Source organism: Bombyx mori, chromosome 7, assembly GCF_030269925.1.
Source record: "Bombyx mori chromosome 7, ASM3026992v2".
Lineage (NCBI taxonomy): Eukaryota > Metazoa > Arthropoda > Insecta > Lepidoptera > Bombycidae > Bombyx > Bombyx mori.
Window position 1 is genome coordinate 10,579,331 of NC_085113.1, and position 25,694 is coordinate 10,605,024.

The following is a 25,694-nucleotide window of genomic DNA, read 5'->3' on the forward strand; positions in this document are numbered from 1 at the left end:
CATGCGTAGCTTAAACAGCCCCTTAGGATATAAGTGAAGAGACAAGCGAGTCTACTCGACTTGACTCGTTACGACTTAACCTATCTAGCATTTTTTTCAAAAACTTAAAGGCACATGACATAGAGGAAGCCGTGAGATAAAGAGTTCGTCCCAAATTGATTTCGTATGGCTATAATAATGTTCAAAGGACATAAGCCGTTTTTTAACACTGTAAAGCCAGTGGATCTTGGATGATAGTAGTCATACCGGCTATTTGTAACTTATTTCCACGCCCAATGTGAAAGTTCGGCTTCGCTCCCTACTTTTAGGGGAGAAAGTGCCGCCTTTCTCTTCGGATTAAATGTTCTTAATATTTTTGCCAGATACATATTTATCTTTTTAATTTTGTTTTATTCCTCAAATTTTCGGTCGACGCTCGCGACGCTCACGGTCCACCTGGTGTTAAGTGATTACTGGAGTTCATGGACATTAACAACGTAAACGGCACCAACCATCTGAGATATGAGTTCTAAGTTTCTGTTTTTACAGTCCAACAGCTGCCCCGCCCTTCAACCCGAAACGCATTACTGCTTCACGGCAGCAATAGGCAGAGTGGTGGTACCTACCCGTGTGGGCTCACAAGAGGTCCTACCACCGGTAAGCCTTACTAACAGTAAAAACAATCTTAACAAGTAACTTAGCAGTAGTTTACTCGTAAATTTTTTTTCGTTTGATTTATTAGTCATATATTTATTAATCGGGGGATCCATACTGATCTATTTAGCTAGTAAATTAAGGATTTATTGATTTATTTCATTCTGAGTTTTTAGTCAAACTGATCTATTTAGCTAGTAACTTAAGGATTTATTGATTTATTTCATCTGAGTTTTTAGTCAAACTGATCTATTTAGCTAGTAATTTAAGGATTTATTGAATTATTTAATTCTGAGTTTTTAGTCAAACTGATCTATTTAGCTAGTAACTTAAGGATTTATTGATTTATTTCATTCTGAGTTTTTAGTCAAACTGATCTATTTAGCTAGTAATTTAAGGATTTATTGATTTATTTCATTCTGAGTTTTTAGTCAAACTGATCTATTTAGCTAGTAACTTAAGGATTTATTGATTTATTTCATTCTGAGTTTTTAGTCAAACTGATCTATTTAGCTAGTAACTTAAGGATTTATTTCATCTGAGTTTTTAATCAAACTTTCATCCTAACTTGAGAGTTTTTGTAGGCACTCTGTGGAAGATTTCTCTTATAATCGTGTACCATAAATTGTATAGAGCGATATTTTTCATAAAATTAGCAATAGTCACAACTAGTTTTAAAATAATACTTATTAGAAATCTCCTTCGACCAGTCCTTAGTTTTTATTTGTTTAATATTTAAATTCTAATCCACAAGCAACTCGTTTTCAAACAAAACCATTCGAAATATCACTTAATTAATATAATTCTACAAATAAATTTTGAGCTCATTGAATCGGAAAGCTCGTATTAAGCCGAGCACAAAAGCACGGATGTTTGATATCGCGCGACCGTACGACTGAACTTAATTAAAAACCCTCCGAAACGAACGAAGCTTTGTTTCGATATAGAACTCGAATTGTACGGAAGGTAATGAAAGTCACAAATATTACCGCCATCGGTAAAGTTTTTGACGTTTCGTCTTTAGTCGCGTCTAAACAAATGCGATAATAATATAACAAGTGCAATCGTTCCAATTATAGCTTTTTTTTTATTGCTTAGTTGTGTGGACGAGCTCACAGCCCACCTGGTGTTAAGTGTTTACTGGAGCCCATAGACATCTACAACGTAAATGCGCCACCCACCTTGAGATATAATTTCTAAGGTCTACTATACGTATAGTTACAACGGCTGCCTTACCCTTTAAACCGATACGCATTACTGCTTCACGGCAGAAATAGGCAGGGTGGTGGTACCTACCCGTGCGAACTCACAAGAGATCCTACCACCAGTAATTACGCAAATTATAATTTTTGTGGGTTTGATTTTTATTACACGATGTTATTCCTTCACCGTGGAAGTCAATAGTGAACATTTGTTAAGTACGTATTTCATTAGAAAAATTGGTACCCGCCTGAGATTCGAACACCGGTGCATCGCTCAACACGAATGCACCGGACGTCTTATCCTATAGGCCACGACGACTGCAGAACATTACATTACATTTTTCATCAGGGACCAATAAAATATTCTACTACCGATATAATACTCCCAAGCATTGTAGGAATGAATATGCACCACCAGCCGGCTATTTGTGGGGCAAAGCTTGTTATGATTTGAAGAATTGGGCAGTCCAAAAATTTCTCAATCCGCATAAAAAGTTTTCAATTGAAAAATCAAACAAAAAAATACTCCAATGGAATAGCTGTGTAGCTCTAACGATATGTATCCTTAGATTACCTCAGTGAAACCCAATAACTTCTTTGACTTACTTTATGTAGTGAGCAAGGGATTCGCCAAGTTTTTTTTTTTTTTTTCAAATTGTAACTTTGGAAGCAAATGTACAACTTTTCATTTCATCAGTCTTTATAGCATCGTTTAGCTCACGCCAATAATTCTCAGGGTATATAATTCGAAAGTAAGAGATAAAAGAAAATAAAAATCTCATTCAAAACGAGGAATAATCGTCCAACGTCAGCTACCACGGGATTGTAACAAAGAATTTAATCAGAAGAAAAATAAGGGCGCCTTTCACATCATACGATTTTATATCGGACGCGATTATCGCCGTTAAAACGTATGGTGTAAAGCGTATGGTTATATCGTAAGGGTAGGTACGAACATAATGCCTATTTATAGCGTGAAATAGTCGTGTTGAAAGGTAGGGCAGTCGTCTCAACAACTAACTAGAAACTTCGACGCGTGTCTCAAGGTGACTAATAAATCTATAAATTTATATATAAGTATATAAAAATGAATTGCTGTTCGTTAGTCTCGCTAAAACTCGAGAACGACTGGACCGATTTGGCTAATTTTGATCTTGAATTATTTGTGAAAGTCCAGAAAAGGTTTAAAAGTTAGATAAATACGAAAACGCTCGGAATTAAATAAAAATAACCATTTTGTTTTCCCTTTGATGTGTCCCCCGTCGGACGGATCCCTTTTGTTTGTTTTAAGTTTATTTTATAAAAAAGTTTAGGTCTTTTGTTTATCGATTGAGGCACTACGAAGTCTACCGAGTCAACTAGTATAAAATAAACATTACAATTTATAATCAAACGATTTCAAGAAAATTCGACACAATAACAAAAAAACTTACATAGCAACATCGACTACTAAAAACTACATTCTTGTCAAACATGTTGTAACATATTGTAAAAAATTATATCGAAATTCGTCTGTAAAACTTTAGAAATGTTAAGCAGTTTTTTTTTTTGTAAGCGTTTTTATTGATAAATAACTAAAATTAATAAACATTTATTACTAAACACTATCAATGTTTTTAAATTAGTGCCCATTTATGCTTTTGACTTTTGTGTGGATGGGGCATTCACATTGAATTTGCATTAGCATGAATCGATCGATGAACACAAGGCATAATGTCTTATTGTATCCGAGTAATATTTATCCCACTCACAAATCTAAGCGCATATCGCTTCACAGTATAATATCCCGGATTGTACCACCAACAAGTGTAGGTAATAATATGTATTATTAAAATAACAATAATAATAATTGGGCACAAATCACGCACCGTCACCCGATCCTAATTTATAACTCCCGTTATGGGTATCAAAGACTGATAAACATACCTATATACGTTTAAGTACATATATAGGTAGGTACCACCACCCTGCCTATTTCTGACGTGAAGCAGTAATAAATAAATAAATATTTACTAACAATCACGCCACGTTAACTGGTCCCGTGATAAGTTCGTAAAGAACTTGTGTTACAGGTACCAGATAACTGATATAAATGTAAGATTTTTATTATACACATACATATATTTTTAATATACATCCATAACCCTGGAAAAAACATTTATATTTATCATACAAATATCTTCCCTTGGCGGGATTCGAACCCGCGACCCCTTGTGTAGTGACCATGTCACTTACCACTACACCAGACGGCCGTTTGAAGGGTGGGGCAGCCGTTGTAACTATACTTGAGACCTTAGAACTTAGATCTCAAGGTGGGTGGCGCATTTACGTTGTAGATGTCTATGGGCTCCAATAACCACTTAACACCAGGTGGGCTGTGAGCTCGTCCACCCATTTAAGCAATAAAAAATATTAAAAAAATAATAAACATCCAGACAAAGAGCAAACTCATCACACAATGTGTGCCTGATGCGGGAACAGAACCCAGGACCCTGGGCACAACAGCTAGGTCCGCTAACTACTGCACCATCGAGTCAATTAGTTTCTTTACTATTTTGTTGTACATTGACACATGATGTTGTATACGATGCCCTAGCCAATTGGAATTAAGGGATATTTCCTTGACTATAACGTAATGGGGAAGCATTTGCAAATCTTATGTTGGCCGGGGTTTGTATATAATTTCTTCTGATTTAGAAATCGTATCTCGACAGTATACACTAACAAAAACCATCCTTATTAAAGATTCCAAAATAAAAATTGTATTCGACTAAAAAGGATTAGACCACCGGAGTTAGAGTTCATCCATACTACCTGGAGGCATTGCGTTCATCCACAGTGCGTTTACAGAGATCTTTTTACCACGTACCATCCGGCTTTGGAATGAGCTCCCTTCCACGGTGTTTCCCAAGCGCTATGACACGTCCTTCTTCAAACGAGGCTTGTAAACAGCGATAGACAGCGGCTTGGCTCTGTTTCTGGGATTGCTGAAGTCCATGGGCGACGGTAACCACTCACGATCAGGTGGGCCATATACTCGTCTGCCTATACTGGCAATAAAAAAGGAGAGATTCTAAAGAGAAAGATTCCAAGAGATTCCAAAATAAAAATTGTATTCGTATAAAAACCGTGTGAATATATTGGTTAAAGATACTTAAAGAAATGTACAAATATTAGTTATTTGACATTAATTCTCATTGTATTTTTCTTCATATTTTATATTATAAACTGTATAATAGAATATTAGACGTAAAAGAATTTCAGTGGAGGTATTTTTGGCAGTGGGGGCAGCAAAAACTCGATTTCGGATTCTCCCGACACGATTTCGTATGATTCTTTTTGACTACATCCCAAAAATCGTACAGCTTAAAAGCCCCTCAAAGAATAAAGTATCCAATTTCCTTGCTCCGCCCGAGTTAGCGTGAACAATGCCAATCACAAATGTAATTCGTGATTTTGGGCATTTGAAAACAGAAATACAGTTTTGGATAATGCTAGATGATCTATCTTCTATACGCATGGGTAGGCCTGGCGTATTTTAAGTCGTCGTGGCCTAAAGGATAAGACGTCCGGTGCATTCGTATTTAGCGATGCAACGGTGTTCGAATCCCGCAGGCGAGTACCAATTTTTCCAATGAAATACGTACTTAAAAAATGTTCACGGTTGACTTCCAGGGTGAAGGAATAACATCGTGTAATAAATATGCGTTTCGGTTTGAAGGGTGGGGCTGTCGTTGTAACTACCTAGTCAGGTCATAAATTCTGTCACATGTTTAATGTAAAATAATTGAAACATGTTTATTCATTATGTAACCATTCATATACCAAAATGAACTTAACAAAACATAGAGTCTTATGACACTAAAGTTTATTCAAAATGACCCCCGTGATTTTAAATACAGGCCTTCAGTCTGCGCGGCCAGTCGTCTATCGCAGCACGAACGAAGTCCATGTCAATATCGGCGGCTGCCTTAATCAAGGATGTCTTGAGTGACTCCAAATTGGGATGCTTTGAGCACGCCTTTTCCTCCAAGTGTTGCCATATCTTGTAATCTAACGGATTCAAATCTGGACTGGAGGAGGGCCAGTCTTCGTGCCGGATGAAGTCGGTTTCACGCGCCGCCAGCCAGTCTTGTGTGCTCTTCGCTCTATGAGCTGGCGCCGAATCTTGTTGGAATACCCAGTGCCTGTTATTGAACATGGTATGAGAAACAGGTTCCACAAGGTTCGTCAGGACTGTATTTTGATATACAACTGCATTCATTTTTACACCTTTCTCACAAAAATGTACTTCTGTTAAGCCCCAATAAGAAACTCCCAACCATACCATGAGCGAGGATGGAAAATGACCTCGTTGGACACGCGGAATACGGTTGCTCGCTTCTTCACTACTGTGTGCGTACACCTTATCATTTTGTTTGTTGTAGCTCTCTTCTACGGTAAAAATTTTTTCATCCGAAAAAAGAATTTCCCGATATTTTTTTCCCGCGTACCGCTTCAACAAAGCGCGGCATCTCTTCAGTCTCAGGTCCATTAGACGAGCATTCAAACGATGTCCTGTTTTTCTTCGATATGCCCGAAGCCCTAAGTCTTCATTTAACACCCTTTTCACCGTGGTTCTGCTTAACCCCATCTGAAGGGCCAACAGTTTCTGCTTACGTTTGGGATTTCTTTGAATTCGCGCCTTCACAGCTTTTATCACTGCTGGAGTCCTAACAGACCGAGGGCGACCGCTTCTTGACCTGTCATCTACACTAGAGTCTTCATTGTATCGTTTGATGTTACGATAAACGAACCTTTTGGTTATATTCAAATTTTTCAGTATGTTAAAAATTTGAATTGGCGGGTAACCGCAACGATGCAACGCAATAACTGCAACACGGTCTTCTTTAAGCGTCCACTCCATATTTAAAAATGAGTAAAAGTTCTAAAAGTATACATTTTTATTTTCATGAACAATTCGAAATTCGAATTCAATAAACTTTTTTGTGGCCAGCATTCTAAAAGAAAAGTTTTTACTGTGTGACAATACTTATGACCTGACTAGTTATAATGGGTGAGACCTTAGAACTGATATCTCAAGGTGGGTGGCGCATTTTCGTTGTGGATGTCTATAGACTCCAGTAACCGCTTAGCCTTAACACCAGGTGAGCTCGTCCACCCATCTAAGCAATAAAAAAAGTAATTAAAAAAAATATCTGTAGCTGCTTATCTCATAGCCCATAATCACTATAATAACTTCGTCCACCTTTCGCCATTACTAGATATCTATCCAACCAATAGGAACATAGACACTATAGTTCGTAACGCAAAGATTTTCTACTAAGCAGGTACGATAGCTCGGTAGGCTAAGCTTACATATTTTTTTTTGGGTTGGCGAGTATGTGTGTTGCGGCATTTACGTCGTAGATGTCTATGGGCTCCGGTAACCACTGAACACCAGGCGGGTCGTAAGCCCGTCCAGTCATCTAAGCAAAAAAAAAGTAAAATTAGTTTTAATTATGAAAAGATCTATATATTAATACGTGAAGCAAAAACTTTGTATCCCTTTTTACGAAAATTGCGCGGACGGAGGAGTATGAAATTTTCCGCACTTATAGAGAATATTGAGAAGAAGTGCACAATGATAATTTTTTAAAATAATGCATAAAAGATACATTAAATCAATAAAGAAAACATTACACACACTACCATGTATTTGACACACACACACACACATACTCTTTGTTTATTGCACTGAAGTATTGTCAAACTTTTCTTATTGCTTAAAGTCTGTAGTCAAATTGAAAATAGGTTAGTATTGTTTATCTTTGATATTACGAGTATTTGTCTATAGTGTAGTCTTGGCGAAAACTGTAACAATAGGACCATAATAATGTTGAAACTTATAATTTCATTTAATTATAGTCGAATTTCGACTACTGCGGGACCTCTAGTAATAATAATTTATTAACAAATAAGAGTTCTTGTTAGATTGCAAATGTTTTGATTTATTGACTAATAAAACTGTATATTGTAAAGCTGTAAGACGCATTATTATCAAAATACCGTTTGCCTCCATCGTAAAACCCGATTTTCGTTCCGAAATATTAAATTATCAGTTTTAAAATGATTTATCAGTCATTACCGTTGAAATTCATATTGAAAGATATTAAAAATTTTTATATTCGTGTTTATAATTTTTTGTCGATAATTCGCGGACGGGCGAGGTATTTCAACTAAAATAATCTCGGACCAATAGTAAAACACGAAACATCAATTTCACATACATGGCAACCGACGTTTTTTTTATTGCTTACATGGGTGGACGATCTCACAGCCCACCTGGTGTTAAATGGTTACTGGAGCCCATAGACATCTACAACGTAAATGTGACACCCAGCTTGAAATATAAGTTCTAAGGTCTCAGTATAGTTACAACGGTTGCCCCACCCTTCAAACCGAAACGCATTACTGCTTCACGGCAGAAATAGGCAGAACGGCGGTACCTACCCGTGCGGTCTAACAAGAGGTCCTACCACCAGTGTTTTGGTTTGAAGGGTGAGGCAACCGTTGTTACTGTAAAAACTTGAGACCTTAGAACTCTGCCCCAAAGTGGGTAACGGTACTCACATTTTAGATGTCTATGGGCTTACCATTTAGCCCCAGGTGGGCCGTGAGCTCCTCCACCCAGCCAAGCAATAAAAAAAGAGTTAACAATTCACCCATAAACAATGATAATTTTCAGAGTAAAACGACAACATCTTATTCTCCTCGAATATCTTGAGACTATAAGTTTTTATAGCCCAATTCTGTAAGATTAGATCCGTGATTACATTAATGAGGTGAGCTTTATCTATCCACTTAGTTGGATAAAGTTTACTTTGACAATTTCATAGGGAATTCCGACCGCTCGTGGGCGAGTATCGTGTGATTTGTAAACTTGAAACCGCGATTTGAAGGTTGTTCTTGACGGAGAACAGAGGATAAACTCTTTTTTGAAGTGAAAACTTCTTTAGAATCGTTGTGATTTGAAACCGGATGCAACGGAAAAAACGACAGGTAAGAGACACAAATACAAAAATGTGTAGGATGAAGCCAGCAAAGAATGAGACAGAAATATACATACTATTTAATACAGCGCCATCTGTGAGATTTTTTAATACTAACATGTGTATGAAAGCTCTTGTTAATTTAGGATTATACGTGAAATTAAAATATCAATTCACAGAGGGCGCTACCTTACAATTATTTACTAATGACAAAATTTTACATATACTTAAGACGTTTAGGATAATTGTATTTTAATTTTGGAAGGTTTCACTTCTACCACGTCTGAATTGCACACATTTTGTTTTTTTTTTTTATTGCTTAGATGAGTGTACGAGCTCACAGCCCACCTGGTGTTAAGTGGTTACTGGAGCCCATAGACATCTACAACGTAAATGCGCCACGCACCTTGAGATATAAGTTCTAAGGTCTCAGTATAGTTACAACGGCTGCCCCACCCTTCAAATCGAAACGCATTACTGCTTCACGACAGAAATAGGCAGGGAGGTGGTACCTACCCGTGCGGACTCACAAGAGGTCCTACCACCAGTAGCTCTCTGTGTATATGGTATTACTTTACAGAGGTCTGTAAACCACAGCACGAATGCCTTCGTCTAACTTATATAATTATTTAGCACATTTGAAATTTCAATTAGTTTTAATATCAAATCTTTGGGATCCAATTTTGGCTTTCCCTTAATAATTGCCTATAGAGTTTAGCAATGTATTATCCCGTATTCGGAATACGGAAGTGTTGCGGAAAGCTAAAATCATGAGGTCTATACCTTGCGGCAGTAACTCAATTAGTATGGACACGTATCGCGATTGCCAGATCCACGTACGACAGACTGCTTGTAAAAGACAAATTTTATTTATTGCCCCCTTTGACAGACGGGTAAGCTCCCCATCTGATGGTGAATGGTTACCGTCACTCATAAACATCAGCAAAATCAGAGCAGAGCCAAGCCGCTGCCTACCTTGTCAGCGCTGTACTCACGTGACCACTTAAAACAGCATTAAAGACTTCAATGACAGACTCAAGTATCAAAATAACCTATTTTAATTTTGTTTTTTTTTTAAACAGTATTCTTATGATGAATTCGAAGTGTATGCTGCTAGGCGTTGAGGAGTTACTTTGTTCAACCCTGAATTCAACAATCACGTCCTAAATGGACTGTCATCATACAAGACAGTTGAAGAGCATATCTTAGAAGTCGTTGGTCATATTTACCATAAATTTATCTGCCTAGGACAAGAGGAACCCATTCTAATTAAGATCGTGACTTAATCAGACGTGCAAACTTTGCAAGTTTCATAAACAGCTAATAAAAAAACGCAATATTGAAACTAGCTCAAATAGTGGGATCGTTGTCTTTCTTTTGGTTAAAGCTAAATAAATCGACCTCAAACAGTATGAGGTGCAAATGAGGCGAAACACGCCGATAGGTGGAAAGGCCGAGGTAATGATGTGGAACACCGATACCATATAAAATAGGAAATTTGGGCATGTCGAAGTAAAACCACGTTTTTACGCCAGAAATATATGTCTGTCTATACTTATATACATTTATCTATGTAATGTCTACTTATTAATTGCTTATCCACGCAACCCAACTGGACAAACGAGCTCATGGCGACCTATAATATTCATAATCGATGTCCGAAACATAATTCTACGAAAATTTTGTTTCATTTTTAGAATTAATATAAATTAATTGTTAATTAATTATATTTATATAATATTTGTTATCAACCAATGGCCATTGTTATTGAAGAACGCGGTGCTTGAAAAAGTTATTCCCAGAATTCATTTGAATATTTCATTTCAAGGTATTTTATAATTTTCGAATGGGACAGTGCTTTTTTTTTTTATCGAAAATAATTTTATTATGACGACAATTATGTTTATTCGCGTTTTAAGACTTGCATATTATGATTGTGGATGAAAACGCCCACAATCTCTTCATTATTCATGTCTAAGGTCTCCCATAAACAACTTTCTTAAAGAAAAACTGCTGTTCTAAATAAAAAACAAACAAGCACATAATTGTTCCCTACACGACGACCTGGGCTTGGAATCGATCCGGAAACACCTGAAATCGGCGTCGGAACGGTACTTCTATAAGGCCATGCGTCATGATAATCGTCTTATCGTTACCGTCGCTAGCTGCTCCTCAACTCCTGCCTACGCAGGAGCCAATCACCGTCGACGCACTAGACACATCCTTACGTCCGTTCCGTAAAGACGTGTCTTGTCAGTTTTTTTCTTCTTTTTCTTAGGTGGGTGAACGAGCTCACAGCCCACCTGGCGTTAAGTGGTTACTGGAGCCCATAGACATCTACAACGTAAATGCGCCACCCACCTTGAGATATAAATTCTAAGATCTCAGTATAGTTACAAAGACTGCCCCACCCTTCAAGCCGAAACGCATTACTGCTTCACGGCAGAAATAGACGGGGTGGTGGTACCTACCTGTGCGGACTCACAAGAGGTTCTACCACCGGAAAAAAAGATCTAACGACTCTTGTATTATACGCCTTCAGCTTTAGAGCTGTTAGCACTAGGCGGGCTTAGGGACTCTGGAAACCGTACTCATCGAACTCGGCAAAGAGTTCGACGTGCGACCTAACCCATGAATCAGCTCGCTGAGTTTTTCGCCGGATATTTTCAGCGGGTCGCGATTCCGATCCGGTAGTAGATGCATTCGCGATTATAAAAGAAGATAATTGTTATTAATTGTTGTGTCTTCCAACCGCCAAGAGCAAAAAGTTAACGACTTAATTTAAGAAAACTAAAATTGAGGCTTTGCTTTTGGCGGATGGATTTGAAAGGGGATTTGATGTCATGGCGGATTTCGCTAGCTGACATTTTTACGTTCAGAAACTGAACATTAATAAAAACTTAACCCTATTTTCTAACTCGATATTAATAATAATAATTGATAATAATCTTCTTTAACAATAAAGCTATATCTACTATATTATATTTCCAATTATCTAGATACAACGAAAATTATTTCAAAAAGCTAATGAAGTCTTCACCAATGATGTTGTATTTTCGTGTCTCTTTAACGTGTCTCTCACAAACAAACAAAATAACTAGTTGTTACAATGAATGAAAACCGCGCGCTTTAACTAGTGATAGTAGAAGTATAGAGGAAGAGGAAGAGGTAGACCTAAGAAGAAATGGATGGATTGATGGACGATGTGGGTAAGAGGGGAGTGAGTGAAGAAATGGTATATGATAGAAGAGTATGTAAGGAGAAAACATGTTGCGCCGACCCCAGATGACTGGGAGAAGGGCAGGAAATGATGAGTAGATAGTAGAAGTAGTTTTAATTGATATTCACGGATAGCGTAAAGCATCACATGTTTAATTTTACGTCTATTAATACGCCCGTTCTGTAGTATTTATCGTTACAGCAGACTTTAGCTATAAGTAAAACACGATATTACGCCACAAAGGTCGTTGCCAATCAATCGTAGCATCGGATAAATCTATACATCTATACATATAAATAAAATTGGAGTGTCGTTTGTAATACTGAAATAGCCGCTTTTTACTACATGCATATGTATGCAATATACGGTACATACATCAAAATAACATTTTTTACAATTTTTGTCTGTCTGTCTGTCTGTTGGTCTGTCTGTTTGTTCCGGCTCATCTCTGGAACGGCAACGGCTGGACCGATTTTGACGAGACCTTCACTGATAGGTAGCTGATGATATAAGGAGTAATTTAGGCTACTTTTTTAAACTAGCTTCGCCCCGCGGCGTCACCCGCAGTACAACAATAACCGCGGGTGGCATCGCGGGACTCAGCTATCAATAATAAAATTTAATGTTTCCGAAGCGAAGCCAGGGCGCCTCGCCAGTAGGAAATAAAATTGCATTAATATTTAGTGAATCCGTGAAACGTACAAAACTGTGTGATAATTACGTGCAACGAATATTTTGGGTGGGTTTTCAATAAATGCACAAAAAAAAAATGAAAACCCTGTGAAGAAAACGGTGGGAACACGTGCGAAAAATTTAACAGTTCGGCCATTTTGTTTTTATACATACTTACAAAGTCTTAGTTTTAGTTTCATCATGGCGGACCAAATAAAGGCTGGTTTACACAAGAGTTTCGAATCTGCGCGTTTTTTATCACGTTCGTTCGACACGAAAGAAACTCGCTTCGATCTCGAAACGTCGAGAAGGTGATAATTAGTAGCGATACTAATCGCATTTTCAATGTACAAATTACCGTTTTCACTTACTAGGCGTGATAAAAATTGTCGCATAGACAGATAAACGAGCTAAACGCCCGTCTGGTCTTAGGTGTCCCTATCACCATATGAACGCGCGCAACTTTACTGTACTTTTGAGACGTGAGGTCTTTGTCTATCTCACACATCAAACCAAAACGCAATACTGTTTCGCGGCAGAAATAGGAATTTTATTAGAACCAACCCGTGTGGACTTACAATTCTAGTGATTTTAAAATATAATTTTTGCAGAGTTTTTATGTTTATTACATGTTATTATTTATTCCTCTAGAGTGAAAGTCATTCATGAACTTGTGTTAAGTACGTATTTCGAACAATCTGTATCTGTCTATCGGTTTTTCTACCTATTTGCTGGTAGCCTAAGAACCTATTCCAGCTACTCCCGGGCGGGTAGGTCAGCTCACGGGCTCAACCTTCAAGAATTTGCTAACAGTAGCCATAGCAAGAATAGTGCTTCGCAGAATCTACCACCGGATCGGAATCGAGATACACTGAGAAGATCCGGCGAGAGACCTAGTGGGCTGTGTCTATGGGAATACTGATACGTGCGTGTTTGCTGCGACCTGTTTTTATTAAAAAATCTTTTATGTAAATCAGCCTTTATTTTTGTGTAACTCGATAAAATTTAAGTGATGTTAGTCACCCTACCATAAATAAATTGTGTGGTATAAGAGTTTAAAATCCCCAACCTCGATATCACTAAAAGCAATCACACCCGATCAAATCTAACTCACTTGCGTAATTATTTCCAACTATTTGTACCAACATGTCCTCGTAAGTCTGATGTCTTTGCAATTCCCAACCGAAAACGTCAATGCCGGTGGCAATCATGAACGTATGGATGTTGGAGGCGAGTAAATATCCACCATCCCCACCCACAATGCTCAAATAGGCAGGGGTCTCATATAAAATAACCGCTCGCGCCCAACCGAATCTGTCAAACAACAATTTAAGTAGTGCCATCTATTGCCGGGTAGTTCAAATACAAGATGGTAAATGGAATTTATTGTGGTTCAATTGTGCTTGTAAAATAAAACCTTTTAGTGAGAATATTTTGTAGGATAGACTGTGTGCTTAGTGCGAGTTTTTTTCAACTACTCAACAGCGTAAAAGTTAACTCAAATTTGTATGGAATTGAAACAAACAAACAACAAATTTGAGTTAACTTTTACGCGATCGAGAAGTTAAAAAACTCGCACATAGCACACTGTTCCTGATTATGAATTCACGTAAAATCACGTATTTGAATTCTGTGCCATCTATAAAAAACCTTACGAACTATTTTCTCAAACTTATCGCACACAACATTTAGGTCTCAGGACACAATTTTAAATAAAAAAAACACTTACTTGCATACTTATTTCCTAGATATAATTTCAAGTTCTCTGTATAATTTAATCCACCGTTCGACGTGGTGTCCCAGGGACTGTAGATGATTTCTTCTCTCTTTAGAAAATTCGCGAGAGACTTCATCATGAGATGACATGTCGATTTCCCGCCAACATACACTTGCGCTTCGGGTTCGTTGATTAGAAGCAGTTGCCGCCACCCGAAACTAGATGGCGTGGAAATAAAAAGCGTGTTAGCAAAGCAAGTGAATTCAAACTTGTGCCAAATATACAATTACATTATACCTTTACCCTGTTAAATAAATATATATACTATGTTGTTCATTAATAAAAACGGAAATCCTGGATTGTTTTTTCAAGCAGAAATAATACAGCTTTGGTAAATGTCACACCCTGATAGAAAACTCCGCAACACCCTAACTCAATAGGGCTGAAGATACACCCCAATATATTAGGGTAATACAGAATCGTTTACTTCTCCAAACGACTTCACAGTTCGCGCCCAAATTTAATATAAAATGGCGTTTAGTTACATTGACATCGAAAATCGCATTTCTCTTTAGAGAGGTCCATTTTCCGATTCAGTTGAGACAAGAGTGAGTTCAAATTGAATAAGATGGAAATCGATTTTTCCGCGGTGCACACAAAATAATTGCATATACCAGGTCAATGTCATGGGTGGTGGAGTGGGGGGGACTTGTTTTTTTTTCCCCTGCCTATGCTGATAGCCTTTAGAGGTTATTTCAGCTTCATTCTAGCGTGTAGGTGTACTCTCGAGGCTCAAACCGGAAGTGTTGTTAACACCGACCCTAGCAAAAGCAATGCTTCGCAGAATCTACCACCGGATCGGAAACGCGACCCACTGAGAAGATCCGGTGAGAAACTCAGTAGGCTGTGTCTATGGGTTAATTTACTCGTCGAGCCCTTCGTCGCAAGCGACGGGTTCGGCGGAGACGGTGACCGGTGCTTGATGTACCTAAAAGCACCGTTAATGGATCGGGAGGATCCGTAATGACTTTTTTAGGGCGACGTCGACTGTTTACCATTCGGTCCACAGGATCGGGTATGTAATTACCAGGGGACTTGCCAATACGCTTTATACTAATAGCGATATTGACGATAAATCATCAGTTACGATTGATATTGAGACGGAATGCTATTGCCATTTCATCTTTAGGAACTACAAGTGTATTAAGACAGTAATCAAAAAAATCTGACGAAGCATGTTGCGGATAATAACATGTACTTTTAGGTTAGGAATATTGTGTTCTTTTTTTTTATAATAAATAAATATATAGTTTTTAAAAAATAAAATGTAGTGGTAGAACAAATATTATAATTAATTTGATAAGACTAAAGTCTTGCCTGAAAATAAGTCATAAAAATCAAAAAAATTAGTCAATACTCTTTTAGTTTTTTTTTAAAGTTGCCAGTAACATCGGACACGATAAAATTAATGTTAAAAAAATCCCATTTCGACATTTTATTTTACACTAGTAGTAGGAGTAGTTCCATTTTTTCAAGTAGAAAAGAGGTTATCAAACCATACAGCCTAATCTTTTGTATGTATATTCTACTCTCTTTCAAGGAAAATGATATTGCGCGAAATGAAATAAAGTTGATTAATTTGAGAAATGACTCAATTGAGATGAAACTAAATGAAATGAGATGGGATGAAATATTATATTATCTCAGTAAAATGTTAGTTATTTACTCTTAGACTTTTACAGTGGACTTTTTGAAATATACCGAGATTCTACGTCCAGTGGCTTTGTTTCATTTTCCCACATTTGTGCGCTTTCACAGATACTAAATGTGTTAATAAACCACCGTTATTACATATTTAAACCTGAAAAGACACTAAATAGACAAAATAAAACAATTCACACAACTTCACTCCTGGCCCTTCTGCCAAATAGTCTATAGTTTTCATTGCATGCTATGTAGCAAAATCTACAAGTATTGCGTTTCTTTACACGCAGAATCACCGTCGTTAAGTCTGATAGTTTGTTTAACTAGGACCTATGTACATGTTCTCGTTAACAGAGGTGTTTAACAAGATGTCGAATAATTAAATTACTAACTTTTGCCCGCGACTCCGTCCGCTTGGAATAGTTACTTTGGCATAACGCTAAATTTTACCCCCCACTTCATTTACGTAGAAAGTGAAAATATTTTGAAACATTCTTTGTTGGTGCTCCACTTGTATCGGTCTTATGATGTTATATAGCCTATAGCCTTCTTCAATAAATGGGCTATCTAACACTGAAAGAATTTTTCAAATCGGACCAGTAGTTCCTGAGATTAGCGCGTTCAAACAAACAAACTCTTTAGCTTTATAATATTAGTATAGATATTAAATTTTGTTTTCGTATCGCTAAAACCGAAATAAATAATATACATAGTCCCATCACTACATTCATTATTAACATATTTAAAAAAAAGAGGAAGCGGTTTTTTATGTCTTAAATAGCTTGGAATAATTTATTCAAATTGTATTCAAAAGACATTTTCGTTCTTTCAAACTTTCCAAAAACCGATACGTCCTGAGTTCGAATACACAGATTTGAATTTTAAATAGCGTAATAAAACTCCAATAGAGAAGTTTTACAGATAATTTATAACTTCCCCGAAAACTTAAGGCTTGTATTAACGGGAGACGTGGATTGTATTTTTTTTAAAGTTCAAAAGTATCGGTTCTTAGTGCTTATTCTGAATTTACATAAAAACTTTTAAGCAATTATTATATATCTATATATATAAAAGAAAGTCGTGTTAGTTACACTATTTATAACTCAAGAACGGCTGAACTGATTTGGCTGAAAATTGGTGGGGAGGTAGCTTAGAACCAGGAGAAGGACATAGGATACTTTTTATCGCGTTCCCATGGGACGTGACACAAAACGTGATATAACAAAACGCAACTGATATGGAATAACAAAACGCAACTGACAGCTAAACGTAATCTATTCTATGGTTAATTATAGTAGAATTTTGAAGTTGACCGGTTGATGTGTTTGAAACAAACCGTGTGGCGGAACAAAGTTCGTCGGGTCCACTAGTATATTAATAATTAATGATTAGTTTTCTTTAAATTGTTTTATTGCTGAAATGGGTGGAAGAGCTCACGGCTTCTAAGGTTTCAGTTTTTACAGTACAACGGCTGCCCACCCTTCAAACCTAAACGCATTACTGCTTCTGCAGTAGAAATATGGAGGGTGGTGGTTCCTACCCGTGCGGATTTACAAGACCTCCTACCACCAGTAATGAAAAGTTTTATTAATAACTATAAGATATTCGTTTTCTTTTATCACGAGAGCTATGAATCATTATTATTTTATTCAGTAGGTAATATTATTAAAATTAAGTTGCAAATACACAAAATACATAAACATAAAACATAAAAAATACACAACTACGCATATAGAAATAGCAATATGGAAGTTTCATGTATCAAACAGATAGTCTCTATTTGGAATTTGATTTGGGATATGAGATTGATATTTGGGATTGACTGGGTGGGAACTTTGCCATTCCAAACTCGTCCTTAACTAGCAACTAATTAGGTTTTGATTGTTAATGAATGGTTTGAAATGGTTCCCGAGGGCCATCGTGAAATCTCAATTGTACTGTACTATACTACTACTGTACTAATAATATAACACCGAACAGGCCTGTGGAAGAATTGGGCAGAATAGCAGTATCGATCCATTGAAGCAATAGAATAAGTGAAAAGAGGAATTTATCGATTTTATGATTTAGAGAAGAATTTATCGATTCCTTTAATCGATTTTATTATTTTACAATTTTCAGCGAGAGGGCAAGAAGCCGCGGGCGCACTAATGTATGCTGTGATCAATAACTTTGCGTCATCATTAATATTAATTATTAGCGGTAGGCAGCGGCTTGGCTCTGCCCCTGGCATTGCTGAAGTCCATGGGCGACGGTAACCACTCACCATCAGGTGGGCCGTATGCTCGTCTGCCTACAAAGGCTATAAAAAAAAACCGGATGCAGTTAGTGATACTAGATAGTGTTACTAGCATTTCTAATGTGGGCTTACTCCACATAAGTATTAAATATTATTTTGGATTTATTATATACAATATATAAACATGAGATATATATATATTAATTTACTATATATAAATTACACAACACATAATATATACAACAATATAACATAACAATAACTATAATATTAACATGTACTGTATACATTCACACAACAAAATACGTTTACATTATGTACGTTACGATACGAATCTGACGGACGACGCGACGACATAATGGAAACGGACAATTCTACGTCATACGAACGAGATTGGTGTAATGTGTGAGCCAGTGTGAGGGCAGTTAGTTAAAAGATTGGAATTGTTTACACATCATATCGTTCGGACAAAAAGTATTTATTTTTCGATAATTTGTTTGTTGTTGTTTAACCTATCTCTGTGATTGTCACTCCTTCTTTCTCTTTGTTAACTTCTTGTGTGTATGTGATTAAATAAACTGTTTGTGTTTGTGTACGGAGTGTACCTACATTATTTGAAACCACCTACCAAATCACAACCACCGAAGGTAATTGAGCATAAAACACATTAATACAACTAAAGTGGTGACCCCTTACGAGCACCAAAAAAAAATAATAATAATGAGCAAGTCAAGAGATAGTGAAACTACCGACAGTGGTTCCACAAAAACGCAATTAGAGACGAGAAACGTCACCACCCGTCGAACAAAGACGAAGCGCGTTTCCATGGACCCGGATCCACAGACGTCATTTGACGTACGAAAATTAAATTTTAAAGTCCCAACATTTTCACCGGACGATCCTGAGATTTGGTTCGCATTACTTGAAGGACAGTTCGAAAACTTCGGCATAACTGACGACCATGCGAAGTTCAACCAAGTAATTACGAACTTGGATATCGTGCACGCCAAGGCCGTCAAGGATATTATCGTTAACCCTCCTGCAAGACACCGGTACGATAAGGTGAAATTCGAGCTCATCAAGCGTCTCACCGCCTCGCATGAGAACAAGGTCAGGCAGCTGCTGACACATGAGGAACTGGGTGACAGGAAAGCATCCCAATTTCTCCGACACCTGCAAGATTTAGCAGGACCGGATGTTCCAGAGGAGTTCCTGAGGTCGATTTGGAGCAACCGGTTACCGCCCAGCATCCAGACAGTACTGGCATCGCAGTCGTCTCAGAGGCTGGAGGACTTAGCAGAACTGGCAGATCGCATACAGGAGATAACGTCCCCACCTCAGCTTGCAGCAACGTCGGCGCAGGTTGTAGAAACAGGCAGCACTGGACCTGGCAGTACCGTATCGGGCGAAATCGCTGAGCTCAGAAAAATGGTTGAGCACCTCGCGCTCAAACTCGATGAGCACACCCGACGGTCCCGGCACCCCCATAGAACCAACCCGCCGCAGCGACGCCGGTCAAACTCGCGCAGTTCAACTCGTTCAGCTTCAATGTACCACCGCTTCCCAATTTGTTGGTACCACTCCAAGTTCGCGTCGAGGGCACACAAATGCCAAAAGCCATGTGACTACAAGTCGGGAAACGCAGCGGGCAATCAGTGATGGCGACGGAAGATTGCCCCACCACCCCAGGTCGCCTTTTCGTCAAAGATCGCGGAACGAAAATGCAGTTTCTGGTCGACACGGGTAGCGACCTCTGTGTTTTCCCCCGATCTCAACTACAAGAGCGTCGAGCATCCACCTCTTACAAGCTGATGGCGGCCAACGGAACTACAATTAACACATATGGGTATGTGCACCTGACGTTGGACTTCGGACTCCGTCGTAACTACCCATGGCGTTTCGTGGTGGCTGATGTCACCAATTCTATTATAGGTGTTGATTTTCTGGCATATTATAACCTTATTGTAGATTGTAAATGTAAAAAATTAATTGACAACACTACCACTCTCTCTGCTCCAGCTTCACTGGCTAGTAAATGTAATTCAATTTTGTCTGTAAAAGTTCATACTGGTGACACACATTACCATCAATTACTTTCGCGAGAATTTCCTGAAGTCACACGTCCGGCTGGTACGCAGCGTAGCATTCCACACAACACTCAACACCATATACGCACCACACCTGGTCCTCCCGTATCGTGTGCGCCTAGACGTCTTGCTCCCGACAAGCTAAAGATCGCGAAAGCCGAATTTGAAGCGATGCTAGCAAACGGTACCGCTAGGCCGTCGGAGAGCCCTTGGTCGTCCCCATTACATCTGGTCCCCAAGAAGGACAACGGGTGGCGTCCATGTGGCGACTATAGAAAACTCAACGCTCGCACAATACCGGATATGTACCCCATCAGACATTTACATGATTTCACACATAACATTGCAGGTTGTCGCGTATTCAGCACGATCGATTTGGTAAAAGCCTACAACCAAATCCCCGTATTTGAAGAGGATGTACCGAAGACGGCTATAACCACCCCGTTTGGAATGTTTGAATTCCCATTCATGAACTTTGGACAAAGAAATGCGGGTCAAACATTCCAACGCTTTCTCGATGAGATGATGCGTGGCCTTGATTTCGTCTACTGTTTCATCGATGACTTTTTAATTTTTAGCAGAGACGAGGCCCAGCACGAACATCACCTCCGACAAGTGTTCAGCAGGCTCAAAGACTATGGAATGGTCGTAAATGTTTCCAAGTGTGTTTTCGGAGCTCCCGAAGTAACCTTCTTGGGTTACTGTGTATCGGAGAGCGGCACCAAGCCCTTGGAAGACAAAGTACGTGCCATACTTGACTTTCCCCCACCTCAGAACGTTAAGACACTGAGAAGGTTTCTCGGCATGGCCAATTTTTATCGGCGTTTCTTGCCCAAGGCCGCCGAAATCCAAGCCCCTCTTAACGCTCTTCTCACTGGGTCAGTAAAAGGGTCCACGCCCATCAGTCTCGTAGGCGACGCTCTGAAGGCTTTCGAAGACACCAAGAAAAGCCTCTCCAATGCAGCTCTTTTGGCTCACCCAAAATGTGATGCCAAGCTAGCGTTGGTAACAGACGCGTCAGACAAGGCTATCGGCGCTGTTCTTCAACAGCTAGATGATGAAGCGTGGCAGCCTCTTGCGTATTTTTCACGAAAATTGAGCCCAAGCCAAACCAAATATTCTCCTTACGACCGTGAGCTTCTGGCGATCTACGAAGCCATCAAATACTTTCGGCACATGGTAGAAGCCAGACATTTCACAATCTACACGGACCATAAGCCGATCAGTTATGCCTTCCACGAACGGAAGCATGACTGCTCGCCCAGACAATTCCGACATTTGGACTACATCTCCCAATTCACCACCGATATCAGACATATTTCAGGCAGTAATAACATCGTTGCTGATGCACTTTCACGAGTGGATGAATTGGAGTCTCCAATTGATCTGACGGACCTCAGTCTAGCACAGCATAATGATTCAGAGCTCGCCAAACACCTTCATAACTCATCTTTGCGACTTCAGAAGATGGACTTTCCAGGTAGTCAAAAACCATTATTCTGTGACGTTAGCACTTCGGTGCCTAGACCTTTCATTACCGAACAGTTTCGCAGACAGGTATACCAAAGTCTTCACTCACTCTGTCACCCCGGCCCTAACGCTACAGCCAAGTTAGTAGCTCAGCGCTTCGTGTGGCCCGGGATGAGGAAGGATTGCAGAGACTGGGCACGATCTTGTTTGTCATGTCAACGCGCAAAAGTAAGCCGTCACGTGCATACACCGCTAGGTACTTACGACTTACCACGCGCACGCTTCACTAACATCCACATTGACTTAATCGGTCCACTACCTGTCTCCCAGGGATTTAGGTATTGCCTGACGGCCATTGACCGATTTACACGGTGGCCCGAGGTCATACCAATAGTAGACATCACTGCAGAAACGGTGGCTAAAGCACTAATATCCGGCTGGATATCCAGATTCGGTGTACCAATTGATATTGTCACAGACCGCGGACGACAGTTCGAGTCCGCACTGTTTCAATATTTGTCAAAAGTCTCGGGTTTCCGGCATAAACGCACTACCGCCTATCATCCAGCGTGCAACGGACTCGTGGAACGCTTCCACAGACAGTTAAAAGCGTCCATAACGTGCCACGCTGACTCCAACTGGTCCGAAGTACTGCCGTTGGTACTCCTCGGCATTCGCAGTGCCTTCAAAGAGGATTTACAATCCTCCTCCGCCGAATTACTGTATGGTGAACCGCTCAAATTACCGGGAGAATTTTTCGATTCGAGCACACCTTTTTAACGAACCGGGTTATGTCGGACTCCGGCGCCTCCTGAGAGGAAGAAGGGGAGAAGAGAAGGGCCGAGGTCCTTCACCTCCCCCAATTTCTCACAGGAGACTACGCCTTGAAAAAGGCGCGCGAAGCACTTGCCCCGCAGAACGACTACCGACTAAACCCCATCGAGCTCCACCACACCGACTACACGAAACTTACGGTACCGCGATGCGCGCCGAAAGTCTCGCCTTAGGCGGTACCCGTACCAATGTTAAGACGGGATTTCATCCCCGGGAAAATCCCGTAGAACCTCGTCTCGGGCGACACACCGTGAGCGGCGCACAGGAGCCACCTTGCACCGCTTGATTCGAGCACACCTACAACATCTGATGTAACAGATTTCACGGCGCGCCTACACATGATCGTCCAAAAGCTGAAACCAGTCCCAGCTTCACGTCATGGCAAGCACACTGTCTTTATTCATAAAGAACTGGAGTCCACTCAGCATGTCTTCCTCCGTGAAGACGCTGCACGACCTCCCTTCCACCCAGCATACTCGGGACCGTACAGGGTGCTCACTAGAGGAGACAAAGCCTTTAAGATATTGGTTAAAGGGAAACCAGTATCCGTTTCAGTAGATCGCCTTAAACCCGCTTTCATACTTGCAGACGATAGGAGTACACAAGGGAAGAATATACCTCCCCCACTACCTGCTTCAAAACCACCAATTACGAATCGTGATCTGCCGTCTCCAAAATCTAGCCCATCTTTAACTCCTACATCCAAAATAACACGTTCGGGACGACGGGTACGATTCCCAGATTATTATCGCCCCTAACCGGGACGCTGGGGGGGAGTGATGTGGGCTTACTCCACATAAGTATTAAATATTATTTTGGATTTATTATATACAATATATAAACATGAGAGATATATATATATATATATATATATATATAATATATTAATTTACTATATATAAATTACACAACACATAATATATACAACAATATAACATAACAATAACTATAATATTAACATGTACTGTATACATTCACACAACAAAATACGTTTACATTATGTACGTTACGATACGAATCTGACGGACGACGCGACGACATAATGGAAAAGGACAATTCTACGTCATACGAACGAGATTGGTGTAATGTGTGAGCCAGTGTGAGGGCAGTTAGTTAAAAGATTGGAATTGTTTACACATCATATCGTTCGGACAAAAAGTATTTATTTTTCGATAATTTGTTTGTTGTTGTTTAACCTATCTCTGTGATTGTCACTCCTTCTTTCTCTTTGTTAACTTCTTGTGTGTATGTGATTAAATAAACTGTTTGTGTTTGTGTACGGAGTGTACCTACATTATTTGAAACCACCTACCAAATCACAACCACCGAAGGTAATTGAGCATAAAACAAATTAATACAACTAAACTAATAACAAAGGCAATATATTTTTTTTATGAAAAACGAAAAAAAAAAGTGATATTTGAAATTGTTAATTTTAGTGTGATTATAAAATGCGGTCTGCATAGAACCAAAAACGGATGAAGTATAAAAATGAAAAAAAAATCTCTAGTAAGTACATCTCGATTGAACATCGCATTACCCTGGTACCACTTTTACGACCCCCACGCGATCTGATGGGGTGGGGCGGTACGCTATAACCAACTTAATACAGCCCATGGTAATCTGTGCTAAGGTGGTTTGTATTCGTATAACACGGAAATGTCGTATTTTCAATGCGACCTTTCTCTTTGAATTTAGACACAGCGAAATTAATAATACGAGCACAAAGTGTTTTAATGTTAAATTCGGGATATTTTTCCGGGTGTCATTTGCACACGCTTTTGACCTTTCCTAATTTATATATAGGGGCAGAGGTGCCCTTGTCGCTTCTGTGCAGGGCCGTAATTGGAAGGCGATAACGGAAATATTTTATTCAAATTCAATTAGCGAAGACGCGGAAATTGTTGGAAGCAAAATCACCTGTGTACTACGATCGCTTCCATGGTCTTGCCGTAGACAATTTACTACGCTGCTTTGATTCAGAGTTCGGCTCTGCGTCAAGTCAAAAGATTTAGGTACTGACCTCGTATTTCGTGTTTCATATAGATTGCTGTTTGGGGCCGTAGGACTTTTCAATGGTGACGCGCCCATGGTTCTCACCAGTCTGATTAACGGACGCCGAGATTGGGATTTTAGTGACCACCACTACATCATCGACTGGGCGGCTACCGTTACCCACGAGTGACGTAAGGTTATTCTCACACGCCTTTGGATGATTATACTGGGCGACTTCTAATGTACGCGCAGCCGTTATGCCAATTTTTGTGTTCTGGATCCTTCAGGACAATACTAACGCGTTATTGTCTGCGTGTCGCGAATACTCTAACCCCTTTCTCGTAGAAACGACAATCAATCTTGACAAAGGTAAATAAGGGTTTGAGTTACATATTTAAAAAAAAAATTGAATGTTTTTTTTTTCAGATCACAACATCTGGACTGTAATTTTTCCAAATAAAATTCAATTTCAAATTAAATTTCATTTTATTATCATTCCAGACACACAAGCATACGGCCCAGCTGATTTTGAGTGATTACCGTAAGGAGAAAAGTCAAGGCACTGTCTAATGCGATTTTTTCAATTTTTATTGAAATCAGACCCTATTGCTTCACTGAAACAGATCCGTGTCTTCACAAGCAAACAGACAAATCCGCCTCGTTGTCAGATCCTATTGAGCTCTATGTACTGAGACTTAAAAGGTTTGCTCGAAGGATATTGACAGATTACTTCCTGAATATATCTTGTCATCAACAAACACGTAAGCGCTTCCACGAATATGACGTTTTATCTTCTACTTTTACTGTTTAATTTATTTCTTCCGACATCTTCCGTTACCATGAACATTTTGAAGTAATGTATGTATTCAAAATTCGAGATTAAAGCGTAA

At 39.2% G+C, this 25,694-nt stretch overlaps 1 protein-coding gene across 3 annotated transcripts in view; it reads right to left on the reverse strand.

Annotated features, from left to right (window-relative positions):
* Gcy (receptor type guanylyl cyclase) overlaps positions 1-25,694 on the reverse strand; it is a 311,036-nt gene that overhangs the window by 170,447 nt on the left and 114,895 nt on the right. The window contains exon 5 of one of the 3 annotated variants that reach the window (XM_062669266.1): positions 14,488-14,693. In XM_062669266.1, coding sequence (XP_062525250.1) covers positions 14,488-14,693 — 206 coding nt within the window. Of the gene's footprint in view, positions 1-13,872; positions 14,068-14,487; positions 14,694-25,694 lie in introns of those variants that run through there. The other 2 variants (XM_062669268.1, XM_062669267.1) reach the window with 2 other exon arrangements.